We start from the raw sequence: 26183 nt of genomic DNA on the forward strand, positions 1-26183 counted from the left end.
AGCCCCCCCCCCCTCACATATTTCTCTTCATCATAACACAAGTTCTTCATAATCATCCTAATTGTTCATAAATAACCCATTATAATAAATGAAAAGCAAAATATAGAAAATACCTTCATCACGTTCCAATAGCATCTCACTCGTCGTCAACCATATCTCCGTCCCCATTACAATCCTCATCCTTCTTTAACCTCCCACACACATTACACTCCATCACATCCGACACAACTCCCTCCATCGATGGTGGCAAAGGCGCCAACGTCCCTCCACACCCCTCGACATCACACACAAACTTCACGAAAAAATAAGCATGCGGAAAATCTTCCTCCTCCATCTCCACCTCAACATCCATCCCCTCATCACTCCCCTCCTCCTCCTCCTCATCCTTCCACTCCCTCTCAACCAAACACCTATCACACTCACAAACAAACCCAAACCCCCCCCCCAGCCTCTTTTGCCTCTCCTTATACACCCAATTCACCGGAAAATAGCTCAAGCAAACCTCCCTCCCCTCCGATATCTCATGAACCGCCCTCACAATAATATCCGTATTCCCCCTCCCATCCCTACCCACCCCGTCCACATAATCAAACCTACAAGCATTCGGCAAGCAATCGTGATTAAAAAGAGACGCCAAAGGGTAAATCCCATAAGCCCGAACCTTCCGCTGCCTCGCCGATCCCCTCCATGATTCCAAAGGCGTTGAGGTGGTCTTTTTGACGAGGTCGGCGCCGTGGAGGGATAGGAGTCGGGAGAAGGAGTCGGGGGAGGTGATGGAGAGGGAGTGGGCGCGGCGAGGAAGAGATCGTCGGGGAGGCCGCCGGAGGGAGGTGGCGGAGGGAGGAGCAGAGTGGGGAGGGGTGGGAGGAGAGGCAGGAGGGGAGCAGAAGAGGAGGGGCAGGAGGAAGGGCAGGGGATGCTAGGGTTAGGGTTTGTAGGAAGAGCGGAAGCAGGAGGAGCAGGAGGAGGCTAGGGTTTGGAGGGAGGAGGGGTAGAGGAGGAGAGGGGAGTCGAGAGGATGATCTCGCCGGCTTTATCGTGCGGCGGTGGCGATCAGCCCGCGCTCGGCCGGTGATTCGGCGGGTTTCACCGGAAGTCTGCCGGCGGCGGCCGCATTGGCAGTTGATGGGGTCTTCGATTATTGTGGGTTTAGCTTCGCTCTCGGAGGTTTGGGAACTCTGAAGTCAGCACTCAAAAGGGTAGCCTGCGATTATTTTGAAGATGAAGGGTTTTGATGAATTTCAGAAAAATAAGGGGTTTTATGAAATTAGCTAGAGTTTAGTGGGCTTTTAATATGACTTTCAAAGTTTACGATTGTTTTGTGCATCTCTCTCATTTCGGATTTTTTTTAAATTTGCTCCGCAATATTTTTATGAATTAAATCATTAAATTTCATTTGAAGGATAAATCCTTCAACTTTTTAAGTAGCTTAAATTTGTTTTGTGTTAGGATTTTCTTTTTAAATTCAGCTTGAATCAAACTAACTATGCAATAAGTTATTCAATTTCTCACTCTCTTTCTTTCTACGGACCCGTACGGACCCGTACGGACCCGGGCGAAGGCTAGCAGGCAATATAGACACCAATCATTCTTTTAATTATATATAGCAAATAAAAGCCTCCTGAATCGTAAATGCTATTAGGGTTCTTCGGCAAAACTTGAAAGTTTAGGGAGCTCTATGGGGAACAAGAAAGCTTGGGGCGTTTGATGAAGAAACAATTCAGCGGATTTCATTGGCAACCCTCCAAATTTAAGGGCGTTTTGTGAAATTTATCCCTAAATTTTGTTTTTTTTAATATTAGTCTCCAAAATCTTTGGTATTTTGTATTAATGCCTCAAATCTTTATATTTTAAAACTAGTCATCTAAATCCAATTAGTTGTTTGAAATTAGTCTCTCTATCTGACTAAATTTCTAGACATGGTCCCCATTACACCGCTTAATCACGTGAGAAAATGGGAAGTTTTACCTGTGGTACCATTGGCAAGGAGAAGGGACTAGTTGTTGGGCAAGAAAACTACAAAAATAGATTTGGGGCTTTTTAAAAGGTGGTCAGAGGATTGTAAAGGTTGTATGTATAAAAGAAGGTATAACGAAAATTGCTACAAAGTTATCATAGAAATGACAAAATATTCCGTCCATTTTAACTACGTCCCAACTACATGGACTTATTTCAAGCAATTAATAGGATTTAGAGGGTTAATCTCAAAATAGGAAGATCTGGAGGACTAACATCGAAACAAGATAGATTTGAGGGACTACTACGAAAGAAACCCTTAAAAACTAAAAGGAACTTTAGTTCAGGCCTCCCCATGCGGACAGTGTCCAAATACTGAAGCCCATGCACCTAAAGCCCAATCCGGGCCCTTTCATTGCGCATCAGAGTTAGGGTTTAATTTCTCTCTATATAAACCATCGACTCCTCTTCTTTGACGGCGTAGCGAAGATCAGGCGTTCTTAGTTCTTAAATCTCTCGATTTTTGATTTAATTTCTTTGATTTTTTTTTCTAGTTTATTCTTTTTAAATCGCGCTCTCTTCGGTGATGATCAATACTTTCGTTCTTCCGAGGTTGGTAATCCCGACTATGCGGAAAAAAATATTTTGGAGACCTGATCTGAGAATATATCTTTTTATCCTTTTTTTATTCTTTTTTTTTTGGGTTTTATATGGTGGATTAAGTCCCTGGGAAGATCTTTTGAAGTAAAGTAGTGGGCTGACTACAATTTGATGAAATAATTCACTGAATCTGAGGGTACAAATATCTCTATTATTCTAATTTTCTTTGTGATTTTTATTGAAGGATTTGTTTTGTTTTGTTTTGTTTTTTTTTTGTCACCGATGATGATCAAATTTAAAACTTTCGTTCTTCCGAGGGTGTGATTTAATCCACCTGTGCGGATGTTTTATGGAGACCTGAACTGAGGAGGCATCTAGTTTTCTTTTAATCAAATTTTTTATTTATTTCCATTTTTAAAGAAATGGGATCTCCCTATGATTGCACTAAATTAAATGTAGTTTCAGCCTTGTCTGAAATAAATCGTTCTTGATGAAATTCTAAATTTGTTCTGAGGGAGATTGCTATTTTGATTTAAGCCCACCTAAGCAAAATATATGTGAACTACGGAATTTAGAATTTATATGTGCGCAGGAAAAATTCAGAATTAGTGGTTCTTAGCATTTGCGATTTGGGCATCAAGAAGAAATGGAGCAAAGCATTAACGACTGAACAATCTTGTATTTATTTGAATAGTTAAATAACATGTTTGGAAATTAGTTAAAGTGATGTGGCTTATGAGCTACTGAGGCATGTTTGGTAACCAGCTTATATTGGCTTACAAGATTTTTTTTAAAGCTGCCCCAACTCAACTTATTTTTAATGGCTTGTAAACAACCTAGTTTGATCAGGCAAATAACAAGCTTACCCGTCAATATTTTAGATAATTCTAAAGTCTACTCTTCCATTTCCAACCTCATGAATTATCTTTAGGGCTTGTTTGGATTGAGGGGAATGAGGGTGAATGGAAGTTAGGGGAACCATTCACCTCCATTCATCTTGTTTGGGAACACTTAGGTCATCTTGTTTGGGAACACTTAGGAGGTGAAGTTAATTCACCCTAGTTCCCCTTGGTTCATCCCCTAATATTGTTTGGGAACACTTAGGAGGTGAAGTTAATTCACCCTAGTTCCCCTTGGTTCATCCCCTAATAGTATAAAAATTGTTACCCCATAGGAGGTGAAGTTAATTCACCCTAGTTCCCCTTGGTTCATCCCCTAATAGTATAAAAATTGTTACCCCAAATTGGGGTGTAATCAAGGGGAAAGGAATTCCCTTCCCTTCACTCAGTTTCCCTTAACTTCCCTTCACCCTTTACAAATCTAAACAGGCCCTTAGAGTAAATGTCTTTTTTTATTATTTTAACAACAACAATGGATTATAATTCATCTAGTTGTCAAACACTTACTATTGAAATCAACTTGACTTATAATTCATTTGTGAATTATAAGCCAAGTTCCTAAGCATGCCATAACAACTTTTCCTTAGATGTGTTAGAAGCTATGGGCACTGCACCATCCAAAACATGGAAAGAGCTGAAAGTACGAGAAGAGCAAGCTGAACGTTTCCTCAAAAGGAAGAAAATTGAAAGGGGTCAACCAGCAAAAAACGCCCAGAAACAGAACTTTACTCCCCGTGGTAAAGGGAAGGGGCAGGCAAATGCGGTGGATGTAAATCAGACATTCCAATTACAACCCCAACAACAGTCTCAACAACAAGCGCCAAAGTAGCTAACGCCTCCAAGGCAACAATGACCTCCAAGGCAACAAAAAACTTCTGAGCTGAAATTCCCGAAGGAATATTCCTTCAAAGAAGATGAGGACCTTGGTATCTTCAAGTATTTGCTGGAGAACAACAAAATTAAGCTACACCTAATCATTGATCACGAGGGAGCTAAGAAAACTACAAATCCGTGATACTGCGCATTCCACAGAACAGTTCATCATCCCACAAAGACGTGCTACGCTCTCAAAGATAAGATTCAGGCATTGATCAATGTTGGAATCATCATTCCAAAAGCAGCCCAAAAAAAAGATGGTGTGCGCGAATGCGGTTTCTATTAGCTTTGGCTCTGTCCCTCTGTCATGGTTTTAGCCAAAGCCCATATCCAAAGTGGAGGTGAAGACTGTCAACGATGATCCTTCATGAGTTTTGTTAAACATTATCAATCAGCATTTTCGTGTTGCAGACATTATCATTATAAGTCTCAAATAAAAGCCAATTGGCTAAACATTATCAAAAAATAGCTTATCATTATAAGTCTCAAATAAAAGCCAATTGGTTTTTCGATCGTTAACCGTCTGGATTTGCTCCAACTGATCTGATAATGTGGTTAAGTGGTTTCAACTGAAGATAAGAGGGAATTGGCCGTTTTTATCCAAATACAAGATTACATTACTCCATAGCAAATAAAAGCCAATTGCTAAACATCTCAAAAATAGCTTATCATTATAAGTCACAAAAGTCAATTGACTCTGTCCCTCTGTCATGTTTAACAAAACTCATGAAGGATCATCGTTGACAATCTCAAAAATAGCTTATCATTGTGCTATTTTTTGATAATGTTTAGCAATTAGCAATTGGCTCTGTCCCTCTGTTATGACTTATAACGATAAGCTATTTTTGAGATGTTTAGCAATTGGCTTTTATTTGCTATGGAGTTCTCGGCTTCTCGTCATAATGAAGCTTTTGATCAAAGTGAACCCAGAAGTACAATTTTCATGACACCCTCCTCCATCAAGATTCAAGAAATTAAACTTACATGCATTAACCAAAACTACAATACAAATAACACGTATACAAAAAACTCAAAGTACAGTAACTAAACGTTATAATCAACCACGATATGAAATTAAAAAGTGCATACAATGAATAAAACCTTGGTTTAAATAAAAAGCATACACCAATTTACCATTGACGTACACTTGACAATAACCAAAAATCATCATAAAAATTGATTTGAGGGAACAATATTACATTGTAATTAAATTTAAACCTAATCGAAAAAAAGATACTTCTCTTCATCAAAATTTTGTGGAAATCCTTCTTCTTCAATCTGCTGCTACGACTTGGAATTAATTTGGACTCGGTTTAGGGCTCGATATCAATATTAGGCAAATTCTTTTACTTTTGGGTGGCGTACTCAATGAGTAAGGGGGTATTTTGGTAATTAGACACTCTCTGTTAGTCTAAACTAACTAGATTTAGAGATTTTAAATAGAAAATCTAACTGAATGACCAATTGAAGGACCAATGCCGACATATTTGAGTAAATTGAGGGACTAATATCAAATTACATGCACAAATATAAGGGACTAATTACATTACTAATTATTTAAGGGTCTGACATTGAAAAAAACATTTAGGTTATGATCTACTAAACAATAAGCTAAGTGAATATTTATGGTGGATTATAAGCCACGAGATTTGACCAAGTAAAAAATAATATCTATACCATGTGATTTCACACAAGATCCTATTGCAATAAAATAACTCATTAGTAATTTCATCTTATTATCCATCATTTTGACAATGATACTAGATTATAGTTTACTCATTTGCCAAAGAGGGACACTACAGGCACACCATCAACCACATCTCCTCTCCTGCTACAGTGCAGCAGGCCCCATATGAAATTTTTTAAAAATTTTCACATGGGGCCCACTGCACTGTAGCAGGAGAGGAGGTATGGTTGATGGTGTGCCTGTATCATTTTCCTTTGCCAAACACTCATGGCTCAACTAATGAAAAATGATTACGATTCATTAAACTTAACAAATACTCTAGCGGAGTATAATCGAGTATAATCCAGCCCAAACATGCTCTTCCTTGCAAGAGCCTGAGGAACTCTTACATTCAGTCTAGGCCCAATATGCTTAAGACCGGGCCTGCCCAAGGTTATGCGCCGCGCCTGACATGAATTTTTTCCATCTCTCTGAGAGACGCGAATGACAAATTTTTAAAACCGACCTATTTTGAATTTTATTCCCAAAAACAGACCCATTTCAAACTTAATTTCAAAAACAGATCCAGTTGGCTGAAACTGAGTCGGTTTTTAAAGAAAAAGTTCCCAAACTTCACGGGAGTTGAAGTCCCGTGAAGTTTTTTATATAACAAAACTTCACGGGACTTCAACTCCCGTGAAGTTAGGGAATTTTTTTTCAAAAACCGACCCAGTTTCTGTCCAACTAGGTTGGTTTTTAAAATTAAGTTTGAAACATGTCTTTTTTTGAGAATTTTTTGACAAACAGGTTGGGTTTGAAAATTTGAGCGAGACGCGAATCTTCAAGCCCAGTACCGTACAAAAATTTGCATTCTTGATAATTTGACACACATGGCTTTTATATGATCAATGGTACATGTATGCCGTAAGTTATGCCATCATACCTGCGTCGGTTTCTCATGGACTATAGATTCTTTTTTTAATATGAAAATTGAAACTTCTAAAAGCGTCCATTTGCATCTCAACCTGAAAGACGACGATATACAAAGATCAAATTAGGCAGCAACGAAAGCCCACGCATATTTGCATCCTTGCAAGTTTGTGAAAAATATATATCTCGAAAAATTTATAGCCAGTATTGGAACCTCCTCCACGTAGCCACCACCCACATCGCCGCTTCCTGCGATTCTCTATAAAAAAAAACAACTCCACAATTCAATCTAATGGTTCACGTTGAAGATAAAATCCAACCAACATTCTCAGCATAACTCCTCTTCTAATATAGTTATTTTTTCCAACTATCATCTTTGGTTTTATGCTAGATCTACCTATGATCTTATAGCTTTCATCATCTTTTCACCGTGTATTAGCTAACTTTAAGATGATTCAAATAATAAAAAAGATTGTTTATCGTTACATCAATAATGTGATTCATATAATGCTGATCGTATGTCGATTATGGCACAACTGGCCCAATTTAATAAGTAGATCATATCAACATATAAAATATAGGATGCACATTCAAGTCTCATTAAGAAAATTATCGTTCATCAACTTTTGAAAACTAGCTTATACCATGATAAATTTTATATTATTATTTTTATTATAAAGTCAAAAGCCCCCAGGAAAAAAAAACAATAATTTACCATCTTAAAAAAATAGCATAATTTACCTGCTTCAATACAAACTAAAACTTCTTAGTTTGTATTAGTGCTAGTTTGTATTAAAGCGGGTAAATTATGCTACTTTTTTAAGATGGTAAATTATTATTTTTTATTGGGGGCCTTTTGACTTTCTAATAAAAATATTAATATAAAATTTATCATGGTATAAGTTCTAGATCTAGCATAATTTACCTCGATTTATTACCATTTAACCCCTCTCAACTACAAGCAACACAAAATAAAATAAAATAAAATAAATAAAATACTAGATCTGGTAACAAGTTCTAGAAAAAAAAAAATACAAGATCTGGTAATAACTTCTAGAATATCTACATGCCCTTAATCTGTCCGAAACCCCCCACCGTCTCTCTCTCCTCTCTCTCTTCCCCCCTCTTGATTCACCATCTCGACTCTATAAACAAAAAATGGGCGTTTTTTGAGCGATTCTAGGGTTTCTTTTTTGGTCGAGCTCGTTATGGATCTCGAGGCGCCTGGTGTGCCTCAGAGCAGAGAAGGGAGCTTGGACGCTTCGTGCTCGATTTGCCTCGAGACCTTGACGGATCATCGCGAGCGGTCGATCGCGAGTCTTCAATGCGGCCACAGGTTTCATTTAGGTGATCGTTTTCATCTCAATTTCGTGGCGCTTTAGGGTTTTCTGATGTTTTCAGCTTTGAATGTGTTTGTGATTTCTAGATCTGTGATTTATGGATCTGGTTTTTAAGAATTGAGCGGGAATTCAGGCAAGGCTGAGAAAGAATTAAACTTTAGGAGTGTTTTAGTTATGGCAAGATCTGAGATGATCGTTGATCAGGTTTCAGGTCTTTCCATCTTTTTTGAGAGAATTGTGTTGGAACTATTGCAAATATACGATCTATGTAGTTCATAGATAGGTAGAAACATAGAAGGGAACAGAAATTTGGGAAATTTTTATTGCTGAACCAAACAAAATTGGGAGTAATTAAGATTTGATAGTTGGGGTTAGTAGAGGAGCTTAGGTCAGTTGGTAGAGCGGAGGACTGTAGAGCGTTCAGATAAATCCTTAGGTCGGATTTGGATATACATTAAAAGATACGATAAGAAATGAGTGCATTCATATGAGATTAGAGGTTGCTCCTATCAGCGGTAAACTGCGGGAGTATTGACTGAGATGGTTTTGCCATGTATAACTGCGGGAGTATTGACTGAGATGGTTTTGCCATGTATAACGGAAGCCACTAAGTGTATTGATTAAGAGAAGCAAGATAAGATTATAGTTAATGGGGGCAAAAATGACTAGAGGAAGACCTAAAGAACTTGCTTGGAAGTTGAAAGCAATTAAGGAAAATATTATAATAGTTAACTTAATGGAGGAGTTGACCATAATAGGAATGGATGGACAAATAGGATTTCATGTATCTGACCCTAAAATTCGGGGTAGAGGCTTTGTTGATGTTGTTTTGGTTAATGGAGGAACCTACTCTCTAGCAAGCAAAGTAGCTTGACATGGGTGTTAATAAAGGATAATGAGCTAAGAGAAGTATTAGTCCGTTGTCAACAAGTGGCGTTTATGGTGATGTACAAGCTGTTATGCATTCGAAGTAGTTGTATTATGGAGCTTACAGATACTAATCCCATGGTTCAGTAATGAAAATAATCTTTTCAAGGACTACTGTGAGAAATGTCGTTGTAATTAAAAATTACAACTGGGTTCACTTGTATGGTTGACAAATGTAGTGTAGCTGTTGAAATTTTTCTTTCAAATAGTTGAAATTGTTGTATTGCTAAAAGAGCATTAATACAGAACAAATTATCTTAGGTTTTCTTGTGCATGAATGGTTATGAGCAGTGAGAGCATTGGTTCTTTGACGTAGTATTTATGGAATGTGAATGATGTACGCGCAAAAGTGTACAAGAGAATGTTAGCTTAGGGTCAAAATACTTTCATTGGCATAGATGGATAAAGATTAACTAAGACACCAGAAATTGGTTGGGTGCAAAGGTAAAAGATTAAATGCTTGCATAGCACTCTAGGTGTAAGAAAAAATTAATATAGAAACAATTGTGGAGTATTTCTCATTATCCAGTGCATACATGTAAAGACATACTGGAATTGCAGTTAATAGAATAAGCCTCTTTAATTTGTACCTGAATAGAATTACTTCACAGAAATTAGTTTGATTTGTAAAGGTAACTGCTAAGTTTGGAGAATTAGTGCTAACCTTAAACCCTACCCAGGCATCCATCGTTAAAAATTTCATTGGAGTATAGAAAATGTCTAGAAACTGAGCACAATATGTGTAGAAGAGTGAATCCTACTGCTAAGGACTAAAGACCTCCTGATCTTAGTCTCCTACATTGCAAACATGTGTTTTTCTTCTGTGGATGGGTGTGCTTGTTGTTGGAAGGGGGTTAGCATATTTGAGGATGGCGCGTGGGTGCTTATTACTTGTATATGGATGGATATGTGGCGGGTTCCAAACAATCTTTATACAGGTGTTGGTTTAGAATTTAATCCGGTTCTGGTCAGGCAGGGGTGAAAAGATAGGACCCATCGGTTTTATGTGGTGCTGTACCTTCCAAAACCTATGAATTTTGGCTTAGACAGTTTTTAGTTTTATCATGACCAAGTTGGCACCCTTAGTATCTATGACATCACTTTCTGTTCATTTGTTTGTGTCATATTCTTTTCAAGAGCAGTTTAGCAGAAAATATGTTAGAATTTCATTTATCAAATGTACCTAGAGAATTATGGATGAAAATTTTCATTGAATTTTAGAAATAATCCACCCACTAAAATAAAACTTAATAGTCCAGTAACGAATTCATGAATTGTTGTATGAGCTGAAAGTTTTCCTGTCAGATCTATGCTTTAAAAACTATTATGTTGGTATGATAACTTGTTCCTTTATGTCATGATGCGGAACCCATTTGCATTCGAGGGTATATTAGCTATTTTCAATAAGTTGTTTCAGATTATGTTGTAGCGTACTACAAATACATTTGACAAGTACAAAACTGGTAACCTAGTTAAGCAAAGCGAAAAAGCAACTTTCATTCGTGTGGTGATTAGTCTGAATGTATGATTGAACTCTTTGCTATAATACAAGTGCTGCAGTTATTAATTCCATTGGCATGACGCATATCTCCATTTTTTCAGATTGTATTGGCTCTGCATTCAATGCAAAGGGAGCAATGCAGTGTCCGAATTGCAGGAAAGTTGAGAAGGGTCGGTGGCTGTATGCAAATGGTCATCGTTCATCTTCTGATTTTGATCTCGATGCCTGGGTGACTGAGGACTTTTATGATCTCAGTTATTCTGAGTTGGTAAGCATTCCTATCATACTCATGGAGTTTTATGAGGACTCATGGCATTTTAGAAACTAGGTGAGAAACACATGCATTGGACGTTATTAAATATCATGATTGTTTAGTTTATTTTTTAATATAACTTGGTCATGAAATTGTTTCTTTTAGATCTCTACTCGATGATGTAATATTGTTTGTGAACTTTCTTAATATTTATAGTTATGTACATTCAACTTACATTTTATGTGGTTGTGACTGTACACACTATAAGCAACAAATCATTCGAAAAGATTAGTCACTCATAAGGCAATCAGTTTCCTCAATGCCTCATTCATATCTAATAATAATAGATGACATACAATTCTTATGAAGTAAAAAAAAGTCTTCTAGTTTAATCCCTAATGAATATAGAATAAGAAAACTTATATGCATTTAAGTAAAATCTCTCAATAAGTTCATGAAGATAACAACATTCAACTATTAAGTTGCTCAATTTTTTTATTTTAAAATTAATTCATCGAATCATTGAAAATAGCTATTACATTCCCAATTTTTAAGGGTTTTTTATATTAGCTCCTCCAATCAAGAGTAAAAAAAGCAATTAGAGGGAAATTATCCCCTCATATTGCTATTATACCATTGATGAATTTTAAGGACTAATTTCAATATTGCTATTATACCATTGATGAATTTGAAGGACTAATTTCAATATAAATTAAAAACTGAGTTACCTAATAACAATTTCAATGTTTTGACGGACTATTTTCAAAATATGAAAGATTTAATGGATTAATACAAAAAATATTTTGATCAATTGTTGTTAATAAATAAATTAATTTTATAATTTAGTATCAATCAATTAGTTAATATTTACACATGTAATGCATGTTATGTTTACAATGCTAATGTCCTGTAAGATTCTTTCTACTCTTGTCAACAATTTTTAATTAGATCAAATTTTTATTATTTAGTTTTGAATGAAGAGAGCTTTAATTTAGAAGTTTTATTTTGAGTTAATAACTTTAGTTGATAACCAATTATAATAAGAATAAGAATATTGATATTGAATAGGATTAGGGGTAAAACCGACCAAGATTTTTTTTCCTAGAACTCCCACTTTTAGAGGGAGTATGATATTTGTCGAACATATTTTCTTACGTGGAATCGTGGATAGATTTTTGATCCTTGAAAAGACTTGCCTAGAACAACTAGGATGCAATGATGTATCTGCACGAACATATTCATGCTGAACTTCTGTACTAAATGTTTCAACCTGCTGTATGCGAAAATTTACCTGATGTTACAATGCTGTCAACTACTTGCAATCTTAATGTTAATCACTGTATGTAATGCCATCTTTGTTTTCATTTCCATATTCTGGTGAGAAGTTGTTAGAAAAATTCTCTATATTTTCCCGATTGTCTTCCGTAGCTTGTTGCTTGTCTCATTTTAACCTCATGGAGGTTTTCATAATTCATGTACGGAATCATGTCCTTTGCAATGTTATGGAATTGTCGGAATCATATGCATACCAGTTCCAGCCAATGTTAGCATTTAGTGCCTTGTGCAAGGTAAAACCTGAAGAAATCCCCTTTTCATGCATTCCTTTTCCATGTTGATGTCTAGCCTGAAATTTAGGAAAATTTAGTGGTCAAATTATGTTTTGCACTAGCAACTGGTGGGCAACCTCATGGAACTACCAAAAAACTAAGTATTATTGTCTTCTCTTTGAGATGATGATTGTCTATTAGTTTGTTCACTTAAGAGTGTCAGTGCGCAGGGAAATTTGATGGAGTTCATATTATATATAGTTAAATACTCTGTTCACTTGACTAGGGTCCTATGTTTTGATAGGTATCTTTGTCTCAGCTTATACAACACATGCGTAATCTTAAATTCTCTGTTGTCATCACAGCACAATTCATTTTTTGTTGACCCTAAATTTAGGCATTTGTGGGCTGTGAATTAAATTCGTCACTTAAGAAAAGAGGTGCAAAAAAATATCCGTATCCGTTAGGATGCGGATATGGTTACATATATGGATATGTAGTGACATATCGGATCCGTATCCGAGATATCCGAATATATGTTGTTCATACAGTTGTAACAATTTTTTAATCCTTAGATTGATGGATTTGAGGTTAATTTTGATGATTAAGAGATCTAATCTATGCTTAAACAAACATATTAATGAACTCTCTTGTATCATATGAATGATATAGTTCTTCCGATATTATCTAATTGTCTCATGTTTGTTTTGTATACGCATGTATATCTGTATCCGGTTTTGGTAGATATGGATATGAATTTTTCTTGCCGAGGCATATCTGTATGTGATTCGTAAGCAAATACAGATATAATACGTATCATATCCGAGCCGTATCCGAATCGTATGCTTCCCTACTTAAGAATGCCGGTTCAATAGTTATGTGATTGTAATTATTCCTTAAATGTATTCCTCCATTAGGGGAGAGACCTGTTGAAGTGACATAAATTTATTTTAATTTGGATTCCAGTTGAGAGACTTATCAAAGTCTGTTCTAAATTCAATAAAGTGGACAAAGTTATTCCATTACTCCATCCGTGTCGTTACTCCATCCGTGTCATCAATTTGTCCATTCCTTCTTCACCTCAGCACCGATCTTGCTTCATCAATCATATAGCACGTCATGATGTCCAATTAGTAGGGTGGTTCCTTTATCTGCATACAGTTATGTTTACCCATGAAAACTCTTCCTCTCCCTTTTTCTTCAATTACCTAAGAGGAGGCTGTCAGGTTTCATTTTTATTTTTATTTATTTTTTTGAGGGTTGGGTGGGGGTGCGTGGGGGAGGGGATTCTACTCTAATCATTTAATCAGTAGGCTCATGTTTCTACTTGCCCCAATAGAATTTGTTCCCTGCTTGCCTCCTGAACTATTTTGAGTCTCATTTTACCCCCTGAACTATCACTTTTCTCTTGACACACAAAATAATAAAAATGAAGCGGTAACTAGGTACTTGATAGTTAAGGGAGTAAGCAAAAACAAATTTAATAGTTTAGGGAGTAAGCAGAAACAAATTTAATAGTTTAGGGAGCAAGTTGGGACCAAAAATATTTTGTGGTGTAAGTAGAGAACAAAGTCAATAGTTTAGAGGGTACGTAAGGACTAAAAATAGTTAGGGGGTAAGAGACAAATGTAATAGTTTAGGGGGAAGTAGAGTATGAAGCCCAATAATGAAGATGCCATGTTCTAATACATAGACTGCCATATACATTTACTCTAGACCAGTTTTTGAAGTATCAGCCAATACTGATACATATCTGCTATATCATATCTGACTTTAATATTTTATGCATACAGATTCAGCTTAAAACGATCAAAGCTGTCAATGTTGGTTAGTTACAACTTGGACAAGTTGACATTGGGTATAAAGGAGGAGATTTCCAATCCGGAGTACCCAAAAGTTTTGACTTATAATATCAAGAGAAGAATTGCAAATTTTCTGATTAAACTTTACCTTTATTTCATGTTCTTCTAATTCCAATATGAAGCTTCCAAAACTGTCAATACCAATACTAATGAAGGTGAACCTAGACCATGATTAGCATGGGGATTTCAAACCTTGTTCTGGTCTACTAGATTATTGTGTTTATCTCATTCTCAATGAAAACAGAGGTAACTCTTTTAGAATACAACCCTAAAAAGGACATTAGGATTATAAACTTGTCACTTGGGTAGTTACTTGCATTATATGCAAGGTGCACGGCGTAGCGATGTCACGAGATGGTTGGGACAGTTGGTGAACTTACGGAATTTCTGTAGCTTTGTTATCAGAATGCATTATCATTATCAAATCGAGTAGTTAATTTGAAAAGTTCAATCTTAACTCGTCAGTCGTCACATTTGCTCTTCAATGTTATATGCAAACAAAGGATACATGACAGACACAAACACACGAAGCATTGGCTGAGTAAATGTCACTTTAGAAATCATTATGGCTGAGTAAATGCCTATTTAGCATGTTGATAATCTCGGTGTTTCTTGCTTCTACCTTTCCTCCAAAACTGTCAACCAATTATTGAGTATTGATGTGTTGTTTTCCCTACTCTGTAGATGAAAAATGCAGGTTATCAACCACTAAATTTAATATCAGTATATCCATACCATTTCATATAGGTCCATAGTAAACGGGTTCTTATAGCTGAAATTACATATAAGCATCTTTATATATCGCTGGCTGCTCTAGGTCCACTAGAAGCACTATGCACGGTAGATATTGGAGCTTATAGTGCATTATTGTGGTCAGTGGCAGCTGCAGTACACACAATTGCAAATTGTTGACTTATATTGTAAAACTGTGTTGGGTACACGGGACACCATAATAAATATGATGTTTCTTGGCATTTGTTGTTTACTATGTAATTTCCTGGTATTTGACATGTCCATATATCCATGCTTCTTAGAGCAAGGGCAGCAAGCTCTGAAGGAGGCTCTCAAGGCTGACGTGGCCGTGGAAGTTGGCAGCCCCCCTCCAACAAGCTCCCAGACCCTCTCAAGCCCCTCTCCTTAGACCGACGTGGCGGTGGAGAGCTTCGGAGCTCCCAAGCTCTCCACAAATTTGTAGAGCGCTTGGGAGCTCCCAACTGAGAAAGAATTTAACAAAAACCCCCCAACAAGTACACAATTGCAGAGCTGAAAAAAATAGTGAAATCTGCCCAAAATAACAGCAAAAAATCCAACCTTTTCGTCTCAAATCGATCCGATCGGTGGCAACGGACTTCACCTTCGCAGTTGGTCTTTACTCCGATCGGCGACGACAGAGGTTGCGGGAGAGGGTTTGGGGTTGGGGATCCAGAGATCCGTCAACGGTTTTTTCGTCTCAAGGCCGCGGATGTGGGGTTGGGGAGATGAAGAGGTCTGGTTTGGGGTTGGGGAGATGAAGAGGCCTGGGTTTGGGGTTGGGGAGAAAATGAAATTCATTGGAGGTCAAGGAAGATGAAGAGGTCTGGTTTGGGGTTGGGGAGATGAAGAGGTCTGAGTTTGGGGTTGGGGAGAAAATGAAATTCGTTGGAGGTCAAGGAAGATGAAGAGGTCTGGTTTGGGGTTGGGGAGATGAAGAGTTTTTTGCCGAGTTTTATTTTAATGGCTCCACAAGATTCCATAAATGAGCTTGAAGATGAGTGAAAATGAACCGTTGAGTGAAAATTTTCTTGAAATTGAGGGAAAATTTTCTTGCCGTTGAACAGTAAAAAAAACTTTATAAATTCACAATTCACAATTCACAATCCATACAACTCTCTCATAAAAAAACTCTATATTTTCCTATCAAATTACAAATCTCATGGATCCCTCCCAAAACAACTATTATTCGCAACTCCTTATCGGTGAAGGATCGACCTTATACTCGTCGTTCTATACAGAAGTTGTAGAAGAAGGTTATCCCATCGAGTTCTCACAATCCGTAACACAACAAGTGTCATCCCAAGAAACACCGACCACAAAGAAGAAGAAGACTTACACGTAGTCCTAAAATTGGACTGTCCACGAGGATAAGCTTCTTGTGTCTGCTTGGCTGAACACGAGCCAAGACGCCATTCAAGGTACGGGGCAACACAAAGATAAGTTTTGGTACAAAGCTAACGACTACTTTATCCAATACTCCACCGATCCAACGAGCCGCACACCAAACCAAATGATGCACCGTTGGTCAACGATTCAACTGTCTGTCAACAAGTTCTGCGGGTGCGTTGCTCAGATTGAAGGAAGATAGATCTGGTACGAAAATTATTGACCAGGTAAATGTTTAACTTATATGTTTTTATGTAAATATTTAACTTATATGTTTGATTATTCTAAATTTAACTCTTGTGTAGACTGCAGAAATAAAAAAATTATACCAATCTCTTTATAGTAAGCCATTCGTGTTTGATCATTGCTGGGTTGAGTTGCGTCATCATCAAAAGTGGATCCAACAAACGAAAACTTACAATAAGATTCGATCACAGCCGAGAAGAATCACAAACTCTGATTCCTCACCAAACAATTCCATGCCAGCGACCCCTATCGAGTTGAACACTGACTCGGATGATGTTATAGCAAGGCCTGAAGGGAGGAAAGCGACAAAGCTCAAGAGAAAACAAAATGTGAAAAACTCTGAGTCCGCGAAGTCCATCATGGGAGAGGCTTTCGCGTGGATGAAGCAAACCACTAATCAAAAAATAGAGCTAAAACAGAAGAAACAAGATGACGATATTATAAAGATGGATCTCTCAACACTCAATTCAGTTTAACAACAATACTTTGAAATGCGTCAGGCTGAGATATTGGAGAGGTGGATGTCTAAGGGTTCTTCAAAATTAACATATATTGTACTCGCATTGCATCCTCATTAGTTCTTCCTAATTATCAAATATTATCTTATGATTAGATAACTACTTTATTGAAAATAAAATTGGCGAAGTACAACAACCTGAACTCCTTTTCTGAAATTACATTAGACATAAAGAAACTTAATTCTCGGCGATGGATCCCTTGAGCTGTCACAGATGCTCGATCAAATCATTTTTTAGTGATTTGTGTGTTTGCGTGTTCCTGATCCGATGATGATTTTGGATGAACTCAGTTAGAGGCACCGTCTGCACATGAGAAGGTTCAACGACTGGTACCGAATCAGTAAAATCGAAGTTGTCTAATTGACAATCTCGTTCATTTTCAACGATCATGTTATGTATTATGATACAAGCTGTCACGATGTCTTTCAGCACACAAGGTTGCCAGAAACGTCCTGGTCCACGAACAATCGCAAATCGAGCTTGCAACACGCCAAAAGCTCGCTCAATATCTTTTCTTGCGCTTTCTTGTTGTTGAGCAAAGTACTTATGTTTGTTTCCTCGAGGTGCTGGAATAGTCTTCACTAATGTAGACCACTCTGGGTAAATCCCGTCGGCGAGATAGTATCTCATATTGTACTCGTATCCATTGACAGTATAGTTGCACGGTGAAGCTCTTCCCTCCGCAAGTTGTGCGAAAATCGGTGAACGATGTAGAACATTGAGGTCATTGTGAGACCCCGACAGTCCAAAGAAGGCATGTCATATCCAAAGATCTTTGCTAGCTACGGCCTTCAAAATAATTGTAGGTTCATGAAAATGCCCAGTATACATACCTTGCCAGGCAGTTGGACAGTTCTTCCATGTCCAGTGCATGCAGTCGATGCTCCCAAGCATACCAAGAAAACCTCGTTGTGAACCTTGCTCGAGCAGGCGTGCAACGTCTTCATTAGTCGGTGAACGAAGGTATTCCTCTCCAAAGATGTTGATAATCGATCAAACGAACCTCTTCACGCTCTCAAGCGACATACTTTTGCCGATCCGAACGTAGTCGTCAACAGATTCGGCGGATGCTCCATATGCGAGCATTCGCAAAGCTGCAGTAATCTTTTGAAGACTAGATAGTCTAACTGTCCAGCACCATTCCTCTTTTGGACGAAGTACTTGTCATGTTCGACGACTGCATCGTGGATTCGAAGGAATAACGAACGTGTCATTCTGAATTTTTGACGAAAATAATAAAAAGGATAGGTTGGTACGTCAACAAAATAATCTTGGAACAACCGATTGTGGTCTTCCAATCGGTTTCGATGGAGCACGATACGTCTTTTGTGTTGAACTGAAGTTGAACATTTCTCTTGTTCTTCTTCCTCAATGACAGCTGCTCCCATAAGAAAGAACGTCTTCATCATTTCATCATCGTTAGAGCTAGATGAGCTAGACATTTTGTTCTGGGAGATGATGAGTTGAGGAGAGAAGCCATCGAATTTTATAGAAATCAGTCGGTTGACGGTCAAAGTTTGCGATACCTCAAACTTCGTGCCCCACCTCAAAGACCGCGAGTTATCTCGAAGACCGTGTGCATTCCCTCGAAGACCGTAGGTTACCTCGAAGACCGTGTACGTTCCCTCGAAGACCGTAGGTTACCTCGAAGACCGTGTGCGCTCCCTCGAAGGCCGTATCCAATGGTTAGAAATGAAATACAAGAGGTTTAAATATAATTGAAAGTAATGGATAAAATATTAAAATAGAAGAGGAGTTTTTTTGATATTGTTGGAGCTCCTAACTAGGAGCTTGTTGGAGCTCCATAAAAGAAGGAGGGTCTCCCAAGGCTTATTTTTTTAATTTTTTATTCTAAAATGCTTGAGAGCTCTTGAGAGCTTGCTGACTGACTCCCAACTGGGAGCTTGATGCACTTGCTCTTAGGATTGTTGGTATAACTGTATAAGAAATATTAAGAATTCTAGCATTGCTTCCATGACCAACCATAGCGTAGTAAATTTTCATTTTTCAATTTTTCTATGAAAAAATAATCCGCTAAGAGAATGGAAGAGTAGGTTGCAACATATGTGATAGTCAATGGCTATAAGGAGAAAACCTTTGTACTTTCTTTACGCAAAATGTAGACATGTCATTAGAACACAAGAGGAAGAACTGAGGAGACTTACAGAGATATCAACCGAAATGATGTAGTCTTTTGAGGATATTTCATTCTTACAATCAGTTCGCACGAAGCAAATCCAAATAAAGTCCATTAATCAGTTCTGTGTTAATGGAAAAACCGCAAATGAGATTCACACTTAACTTTTTCTTTAGAGAATCTAATGAAAATAGCATACCAAGTGTTATATGTTCAATCTTGTTGTTTTTATTCAAGTCCTTTAAGAATAATTTTATTGCTTTAAGAATAATTTTATTGCTTGTAATTTGCTTATATAGGTTGTTCTATAAATATAGGCCATTACAGTACTGTTTTAACAAGCCGATTATGATGTTTTTTTTTTCTGTAAAAAATTGAAAATATATGCAGCACGCAATAGCTGCATTGCATTTGCTAGGATACCACTATATATAATAAAAAACCCTAGCCATTGCGGAACCAACTTGCTTTTCCGCAATGTACCTGGTGGGGCCCAAAAACGCGTCTCTCATCCTTTCTCTTCCGCAATTTTCCTCCCGCATGTGTTAACAACACGTGTCCCAACCTAAGACCCCGACACCTCCGATGCCTACTCTTGATTTCTGCCCTCTTCTCTTCATCGCCTTCTCCTTCTTCTACCTCCCCGACTTCTTGTCTATCACCTACTCCTCGTCTTTGACATTTCTTCGATTGGAGAATTGAGCTCTCCGAGGCCTCCAGCTATGAATCATGATGAGAAGATGAGAACTCAGCATCAATCTCATCACTGCAGCGGCAACTGGAACTATGATTCCTTTACAGTTCTCACCCTGACTTTCCTCCTCTTACTTCTCTCATATGGCATGTGGCCAGTGCCCCGTGGCACTCCGCCAACGCCGCCTTTCAACGGAAGCAGCAGAACCTGCGGAGCTATTGGTGACTTCTGTTGGGTGAGGGATTTGGGGTTCTTGGTCTTGTCGTTGGACTTCATTTCATGGTGGTGGTCATGGAGGAGAGAGCATGATAACTAATAATTGATTCAAGTTTGAGTGAAGGAATTTGCCCCTCAAGTATTTAAAAGAATGTTGATGAGGAAATGGGGAAAGAAGACCATCAAATGTGAGAGGGTATGAAATTAATCTTGTGATTGTTTTCTATTTTATCAAGAGCGAGGTTGAGGGACCTGGCTTCTTCTATGGTGATGCTAAATTTTGCGCTCATGTGGTGCTTGAAAAAATCATACAGTTTTAACTATTTGGTGTCAACCATAAAAGGTTGGAGAATAGTAGTATTTAATCATTATTGTTCAAACCCTCTTCTTCCTTTTCCTAAATTTATCAGTAAATAGTTTAGATTTTAACCTTTTCTCAGTCATGTCAAATGGTTTAGGTTAGTCTTTAGGTTATTTGTGTATAGATAGAAGACAAGCTCTTTAGCTGTTATCTCACTAAAATCATATTTTAGTTGTCAAGTCTAGCTAATCTTGTAATTTTATCATATGCAGCATGAAATTCTAAAAATTGAAAAAAAGATTCACGCTAATTGTTAGAAGTTGACTAAGTATTGTATATTTAATGAATGTTTGTATGAGCTATGAAGTTAATGCATATTTGTAGAGTTCCCATCTGATACAGCAATGTCATCATAAGTTTTACATTTGATGTATTTTTTGGAAAAACAAAACAAAAAACAACAAAATAATTATAAAAATAAGTAAGATGTGAAGTCAATATAATGCAATATAGGTAAGTTACTGACTAAGCTGAAGTTCTGATCCACACATTGTAGAGAAATTACTAAAAGAAATAGCACATCTATACATAATGTCAATGTAAAAGACAAGCTACATCAAAACTGTTTTTTTGAAACTCCACATACAAGCGTTAGCACAAATTTTGTGTACATTTTCATCGCACATATCTATTATCCTATGTACTTCAATTTTTGTGCAATATCTACATGGAGCAGCAAGTGCAACGCATGTGTAACCCATACTAATCTTATTAAATATGACATGTAACGTGTTACGTTTCATTCTTCATTATTAATTCTTCAATTTGCTACATTCATAATTCTACATGTAAGTTGATTATTTTGATATGTGACTATTTTTTTTACAGCCGTTTGGATTTCAGTGGTGCCCGTTCCGGGGAATTACACAGCTCGCATCATTGTTCGAGTAAGTTTCACACAAAACTGTAGAGTTCCTTTCTTCCTTCTAAATTTATATCTTTTGAAGAAAATCAGGTTCTCTGTTGAATACGTCTCATTTACTTTTAATTGGTTGCTAATCGAAAAGGCTCTTTTTTTAAAAAGATTGTCCATCTAGCATTTTCTCCTTCACGGATTTCCTCTTTTAAGCAGCCTTTATGTATTCTATTGTATCATCCAGGAATGAAAATGACCATACACCATATAGCTGTTTCTTCCTTCACTTGTCTCATGATCTGTGTATGATCCGTTGGAGATTGATTAGTGGAGGTTTTCTATATAAAATCTTATCATCTCATCTCTCTTTATTATGTTCTTTCCATAATTGAGGGGACCCTTGAATTTTGCTTTTTAAGTGCATGAGCTTTCATCGCATTACCAAGAAAATTTAAAATTGGTATGGCAATTGGCATTTGAGGTTTCGTAGCAAGTTATTTTATTCCTCTTAATCTTGGACCTTTTTTGTCTCTGCATTGTGCTGTAATTCAATCCATTAGACTGAAAATCATCATGACAGTTGAATGTAATGCATACCAAAAAAAAAAAGAAGAAGAAAGAAGAAGAATAAGTACCTGAGTCCTGCTGGGGAAACTTGATTTCGGCAGGATCATGTTAATCCTCAACCTGATCTTGAAAATTTTGACTACTTATGGGTCATATATCTAATTCATGGAGCTGGTTTCATTCCGTGGACATTGATCTTGTTACTATAACAGATTTTCTTTCATTGATTAGAATCATGTGAATATAATTGTAAATATTATAGATGTTTTAGGGACCCAATTTACTTTGTTATTCTTTTCCATTCGTTATCTTGTTCCTTATTAAAATATGAGATTAATATATGTACATTTTTACTGTCATTTTCTTCAACTCCTTTCAATAGGAAAAGTTGAAAAATATTTCAATAATCACTTGGTTCGATAGATAAACTGGGCTATCCTGGTCAGATCACATGTGTTAGTGTAACATATAAATCATCCCTCTCAGTTTACTTCATACTCTTTGGAAAAAGACATCAAATGATGTTACAGAATAAATTTACTTAGCATTGTCTTTGGGAAAAAGGCGTCAAATGATGTTGAAGAATAAATTTACATTTTCATCTTATCTTGGTATTGTCTGTATAAAAAAGCTGGAACGCTGTCGTAGGTAAACTGACTAGTCATTTAACCCCTAATTAACCAAACGCATTTGAATTTCATTAGGTATATCATCAGGTCCTATGGCTTTCCCAGGATGAAAACCCAGTTTACATTCTCTCTGTGGACTGGATATAATCATGATGACTTGATTCCTCATAGTTTTTTGTTGTTGTAGAGCCTCCTCCTATCACTTGTAAAATTGGCCCAGTTACATAAAACATCAACACTGTTACTTGAACTATGGCATTTCTGTACTCTTAAGAGCCATAGGCTTCTCGGATAATTGCTGCTTCTCGTTTACCATATCATGAATTTAAAAAAATCACCCCTTTCATGATGCCTTGATATTTGCACTTGCTCTGCGCTCTCTTGACTGTTTAAATTGGAGTTAACATCGCGGATTTTTTTTTGCCTGCAGGGAAGGAGAATCCCAGCATAATTCTTGTAAGAGATCTCATCTTTCTGTAATTATTCGATTACTTTCTCTTGGTTACTCTTTTAATTTCTGTCATTGTTATTGCTTGCCAATCATTTTATTGAAAAGATCATGAATCTTTGGGTAACACAACATATGGAGAGCGGTCAAGTGCTTCAAGCAGTACCCATGTATGTCCTTACTTGGCACTACATGGACTGCCTCATGCTATGCATACCATGCCGTCTTCAAGTTCCATTGATTCTGTTCCAGAAAGCAATACATTTGCTCGCCATACTACAAACCTGGAAGGAGGGCAACCATCTGCTGATATGCTGAACTCCCATAATTTTACTAGCACTGAACCCCATAGTCACAATTGGCAGCAACAGCAGCATTCCCTCCCCTTCTCTTCACTAGGAAACTCAGCTGATCAGTCTGCATCTCAATTTGGTCCAAGGCTATCGAGAAGTGACGTCAGCAGCCAGCAGAGGTTAGGATCTTTTGTTCATCCATATCCCCTCGCTCACGGGTAAGTGTTAGCATTATCCTTACTCATCTCTTTGAATAAAGATAGTAAACTTAAAAAGCCTTTGAACTTTGCGATGTTTGGATAAACCCCCCTGAACTTTATAAACTATAGAAAAACCCCTGAATGTCTTAACTTAAATACCATGCTTGACGATAGGTAGAAGTTGTCACATTGCTCCTAATGTGACATCTCGTGGACAATTTTATCCTTATCAACTAAATATGACCTCTACATTGCCCTTCCTCATCAGAGTAGTTAGAAGGGCAGTTTAGACTGTTAATCTACCCCTTAATATCATTTATGAGAATCTCAATATTTCAGGGGGTTAAATATAATTTTGAAAGTTCAGGATCTTTTCTATGATTTATAAAGTTCAGGGGATTTTGTTCAAAAGGCCCAAAGTTCAGGGTTTTTGTGGAATTTACCTAATGAAGAACATGTTAGTAATATGTTTGTTAAGACTATCCTTTTATGCAGGTCTGGGCCCCGGAACGGAAGTAATCTAGTGCCACCATTGGGCCCACCAGCTATAGGAGAGCTGAGAGCTCATACGCACACTCGCGGGCATGGCAATAATAATCACATCTATCAGCAGTCTGTTCCTTCCTCATCCATCCGAACCGCTCCATTTCCTCCCATGCGGAGATCTCGCCCTAGGGGATTCACCCTCATATCATCACTAGCAGCAACTTCTTCCTCTGCAGAAGTCAATGGATTCTACGGTTTCGCCTCAGTCTCGAGCTCTGCTAACCGTAGCCATCAAGAAGCGGAGAGCATGTCAAGACATTTTGATCCGTTCTATGGATGGGGCGGGGGTCGAGAGGGCTTGAGCCCACTGCCTTGGATCCCTCTAGAGGGTGAATCACAGTGGTGGGCCCCTTTTAACCCTAACCAGGCTCCTCAATCTGGAGGAAGCTTCCTTCAGAGGGCTAATACTACCGAGAGGGTTGGTCAGAATCGGTCAGATAATGGGTTTCAACGAATGCCACCGCCTCCAAGGATGCCACCGCCTTCGTACATGTGACGACAGAGAAGCTTTTGCGGTGATTGTTATTTGTCTGTAAACTTACCCTGGCAAACATAATGCATGATAACTGCTTGGTCAGCATTTGGGGGTTTGGTGTTGTGAGCTTGGATGCTGGGATTTTTATGTGGGTTTATCTTGAAAACAGCTCTTTATCTGTGTTATTACGTCCTGGGCTGTGGGCAACCATAGTTCTGCATGATGTTTGGATTTTATATTTATGCAGAACAGAGAGTTTGTGCTTCTGAAGCTGCTTGGTATTGCTGTGGGAAAGAAAATGTTGCTTGTGACGTTTTGATTCTGAGTTCTCCTTTTTCTCCGCACTCCCCTTTATTTTTTGCGGTTTTATTTAGTGAAATTATTGTTGATTTTTCTCCTGCTTAAGTTGTTAGTCGCCAACCAAGTTGCGTCGCTGTTACTATGGGCTGCGCTCGGGTATCCTTTGAGCTAGCATTTCGTGTTGAAAGTGAGTTCATATTTTCTAGGTCTGTTAACTTGAAGGAACGCATTGCTCCAAAGCTATATTTTCTGGTTGTGAACCTGTCTCCGTGTTGCCTTATCAGATTTAGCTTGCAGCTCTTGCCATAATTCATCTGCATGTTCAGTTAAGTTTGCTCGTTCTTTTATAGAAGAGTCTGGAATACTTTGGACATGACTGTCCCAACCTTCAATCGGTATAGCGGGACCTTGGAATGGCTTTTGCTCTCGATTCCTTCAATCCTCCAGGCTATTCGGTGCTTTGTCTAATGCTTGAGAGGGTTCCAGTGCTGCATTTATTGTCTGACCGTTGTCGGAATTTTGAATTTGAAGTCGATTCTTGATTTCTTGGCTTTTTTTTAGCTCGAGTTGGTTGTTTCAACACGGAATTGACCATCGGTTGACGGCCTTGAATCTCCATTGTGACGCGTTGTCCGGCGTTTAACACAGTTTATACTCGTAAGTATTTTGGAGTCTACACAGTTTAAGCTCTTAAGGAGTTGGAGCGGGGAGGTCTAGTTTATACTCATACACTCCTGGGAGTTATGTTAAGTTATCCTTAAGAATATTTTTAGAAAAATATTCTCCAGAAACTTCTCAACAAAGAGGAGGGAATAGTTTAAACTCGTATACCTTATTGGAGTATTTCCGTATCCAAATGAGTTGAACCGGTCCGATTTGTTGATTTGTCAACAAGTTTCCATTTAGACTGTAGTGTTATGTACGCACCAACTGGACTAGCAGGACAAATCCTTAGGCCAGAGTTAAGGTCGGTCTTTGGACTGAAAGCCCGTATCCTAACAGTAAGACTTACAGATAAATTTTTTCCCGTACTTACGGTACTTACTACTCAAATGGCCTCATAGAACCATCCACGTCAGTGCAAAACCAAGGCCGAGGCGCCCTCAACTATCGGGTTCGGATCCTAGACGGATCCTTCGAATTCACTCTGAAATACAAACCGCAGAATCGTACCATCGACCCGAATCCACCCGTTTCCGCC

The 26183-nt window shown here is 37.9% G+C and overlaps 2 protein-coding genes across 2 annotated transcripts in view; one reads left to right on the forward strand and one right to left on the reverse strand.

Annotated features, from left to right (window-relative positions):
• Positions 1-1980, reverse strand: part of LOC109826381 (histone-lysine N-methyltransferase ASHR2) — a 7879-nt gene extending 5899 nt beyond the window's left edge. The window contains exons 1-2 of the mRNA XM_020393414.1: positions 1969-1980; positions 114-919 (exon numbers count right to left, since the gene is read on the reverse strand). Of these exons, the coding sequence (XP_020249003.1) occupies positions 137-919; positions 1969-1980 (795 nt within the window). The 3' untranslated portion in view covers positions 114-136. The remainder of the gene's footprint in view (positions 1-113; positions 920-1968) is intronic.
• Positions 7988-25004, forward strand: LOC109826375. The gene is made up of 6 exons (XM_020393408.1): positions 7988-8274; positions 10797-10963; positions 21497-21555; positions 23151-23176; positions 23277-23679; positions 24157-25004. The coding sequence occupies exons 1-6, from the start codon at positions 8136-8138 to the stop codon at positions 24701-24703; spliced, it is 1341 nt and encodes a 446-aa protein (XP_020248997.1). The 5' UTR covers positions 7988-8135; the 3' UTR covers positions 24704-25004.

This window comes from Asparagus officinalis, chromosome 10 (assembly GCF_001876935.1).
Source record: "Asparagus officinalis chromosome 10, Aspof.V1, whole genome shotgun sequence".
Taxonomy (NCBI): Eukaryota; Viridiplantae; Streptophyta; class Magnoliopsida; order Asparagales; family Asparagaceae; genus Asparagus; species Asparagus officinalis.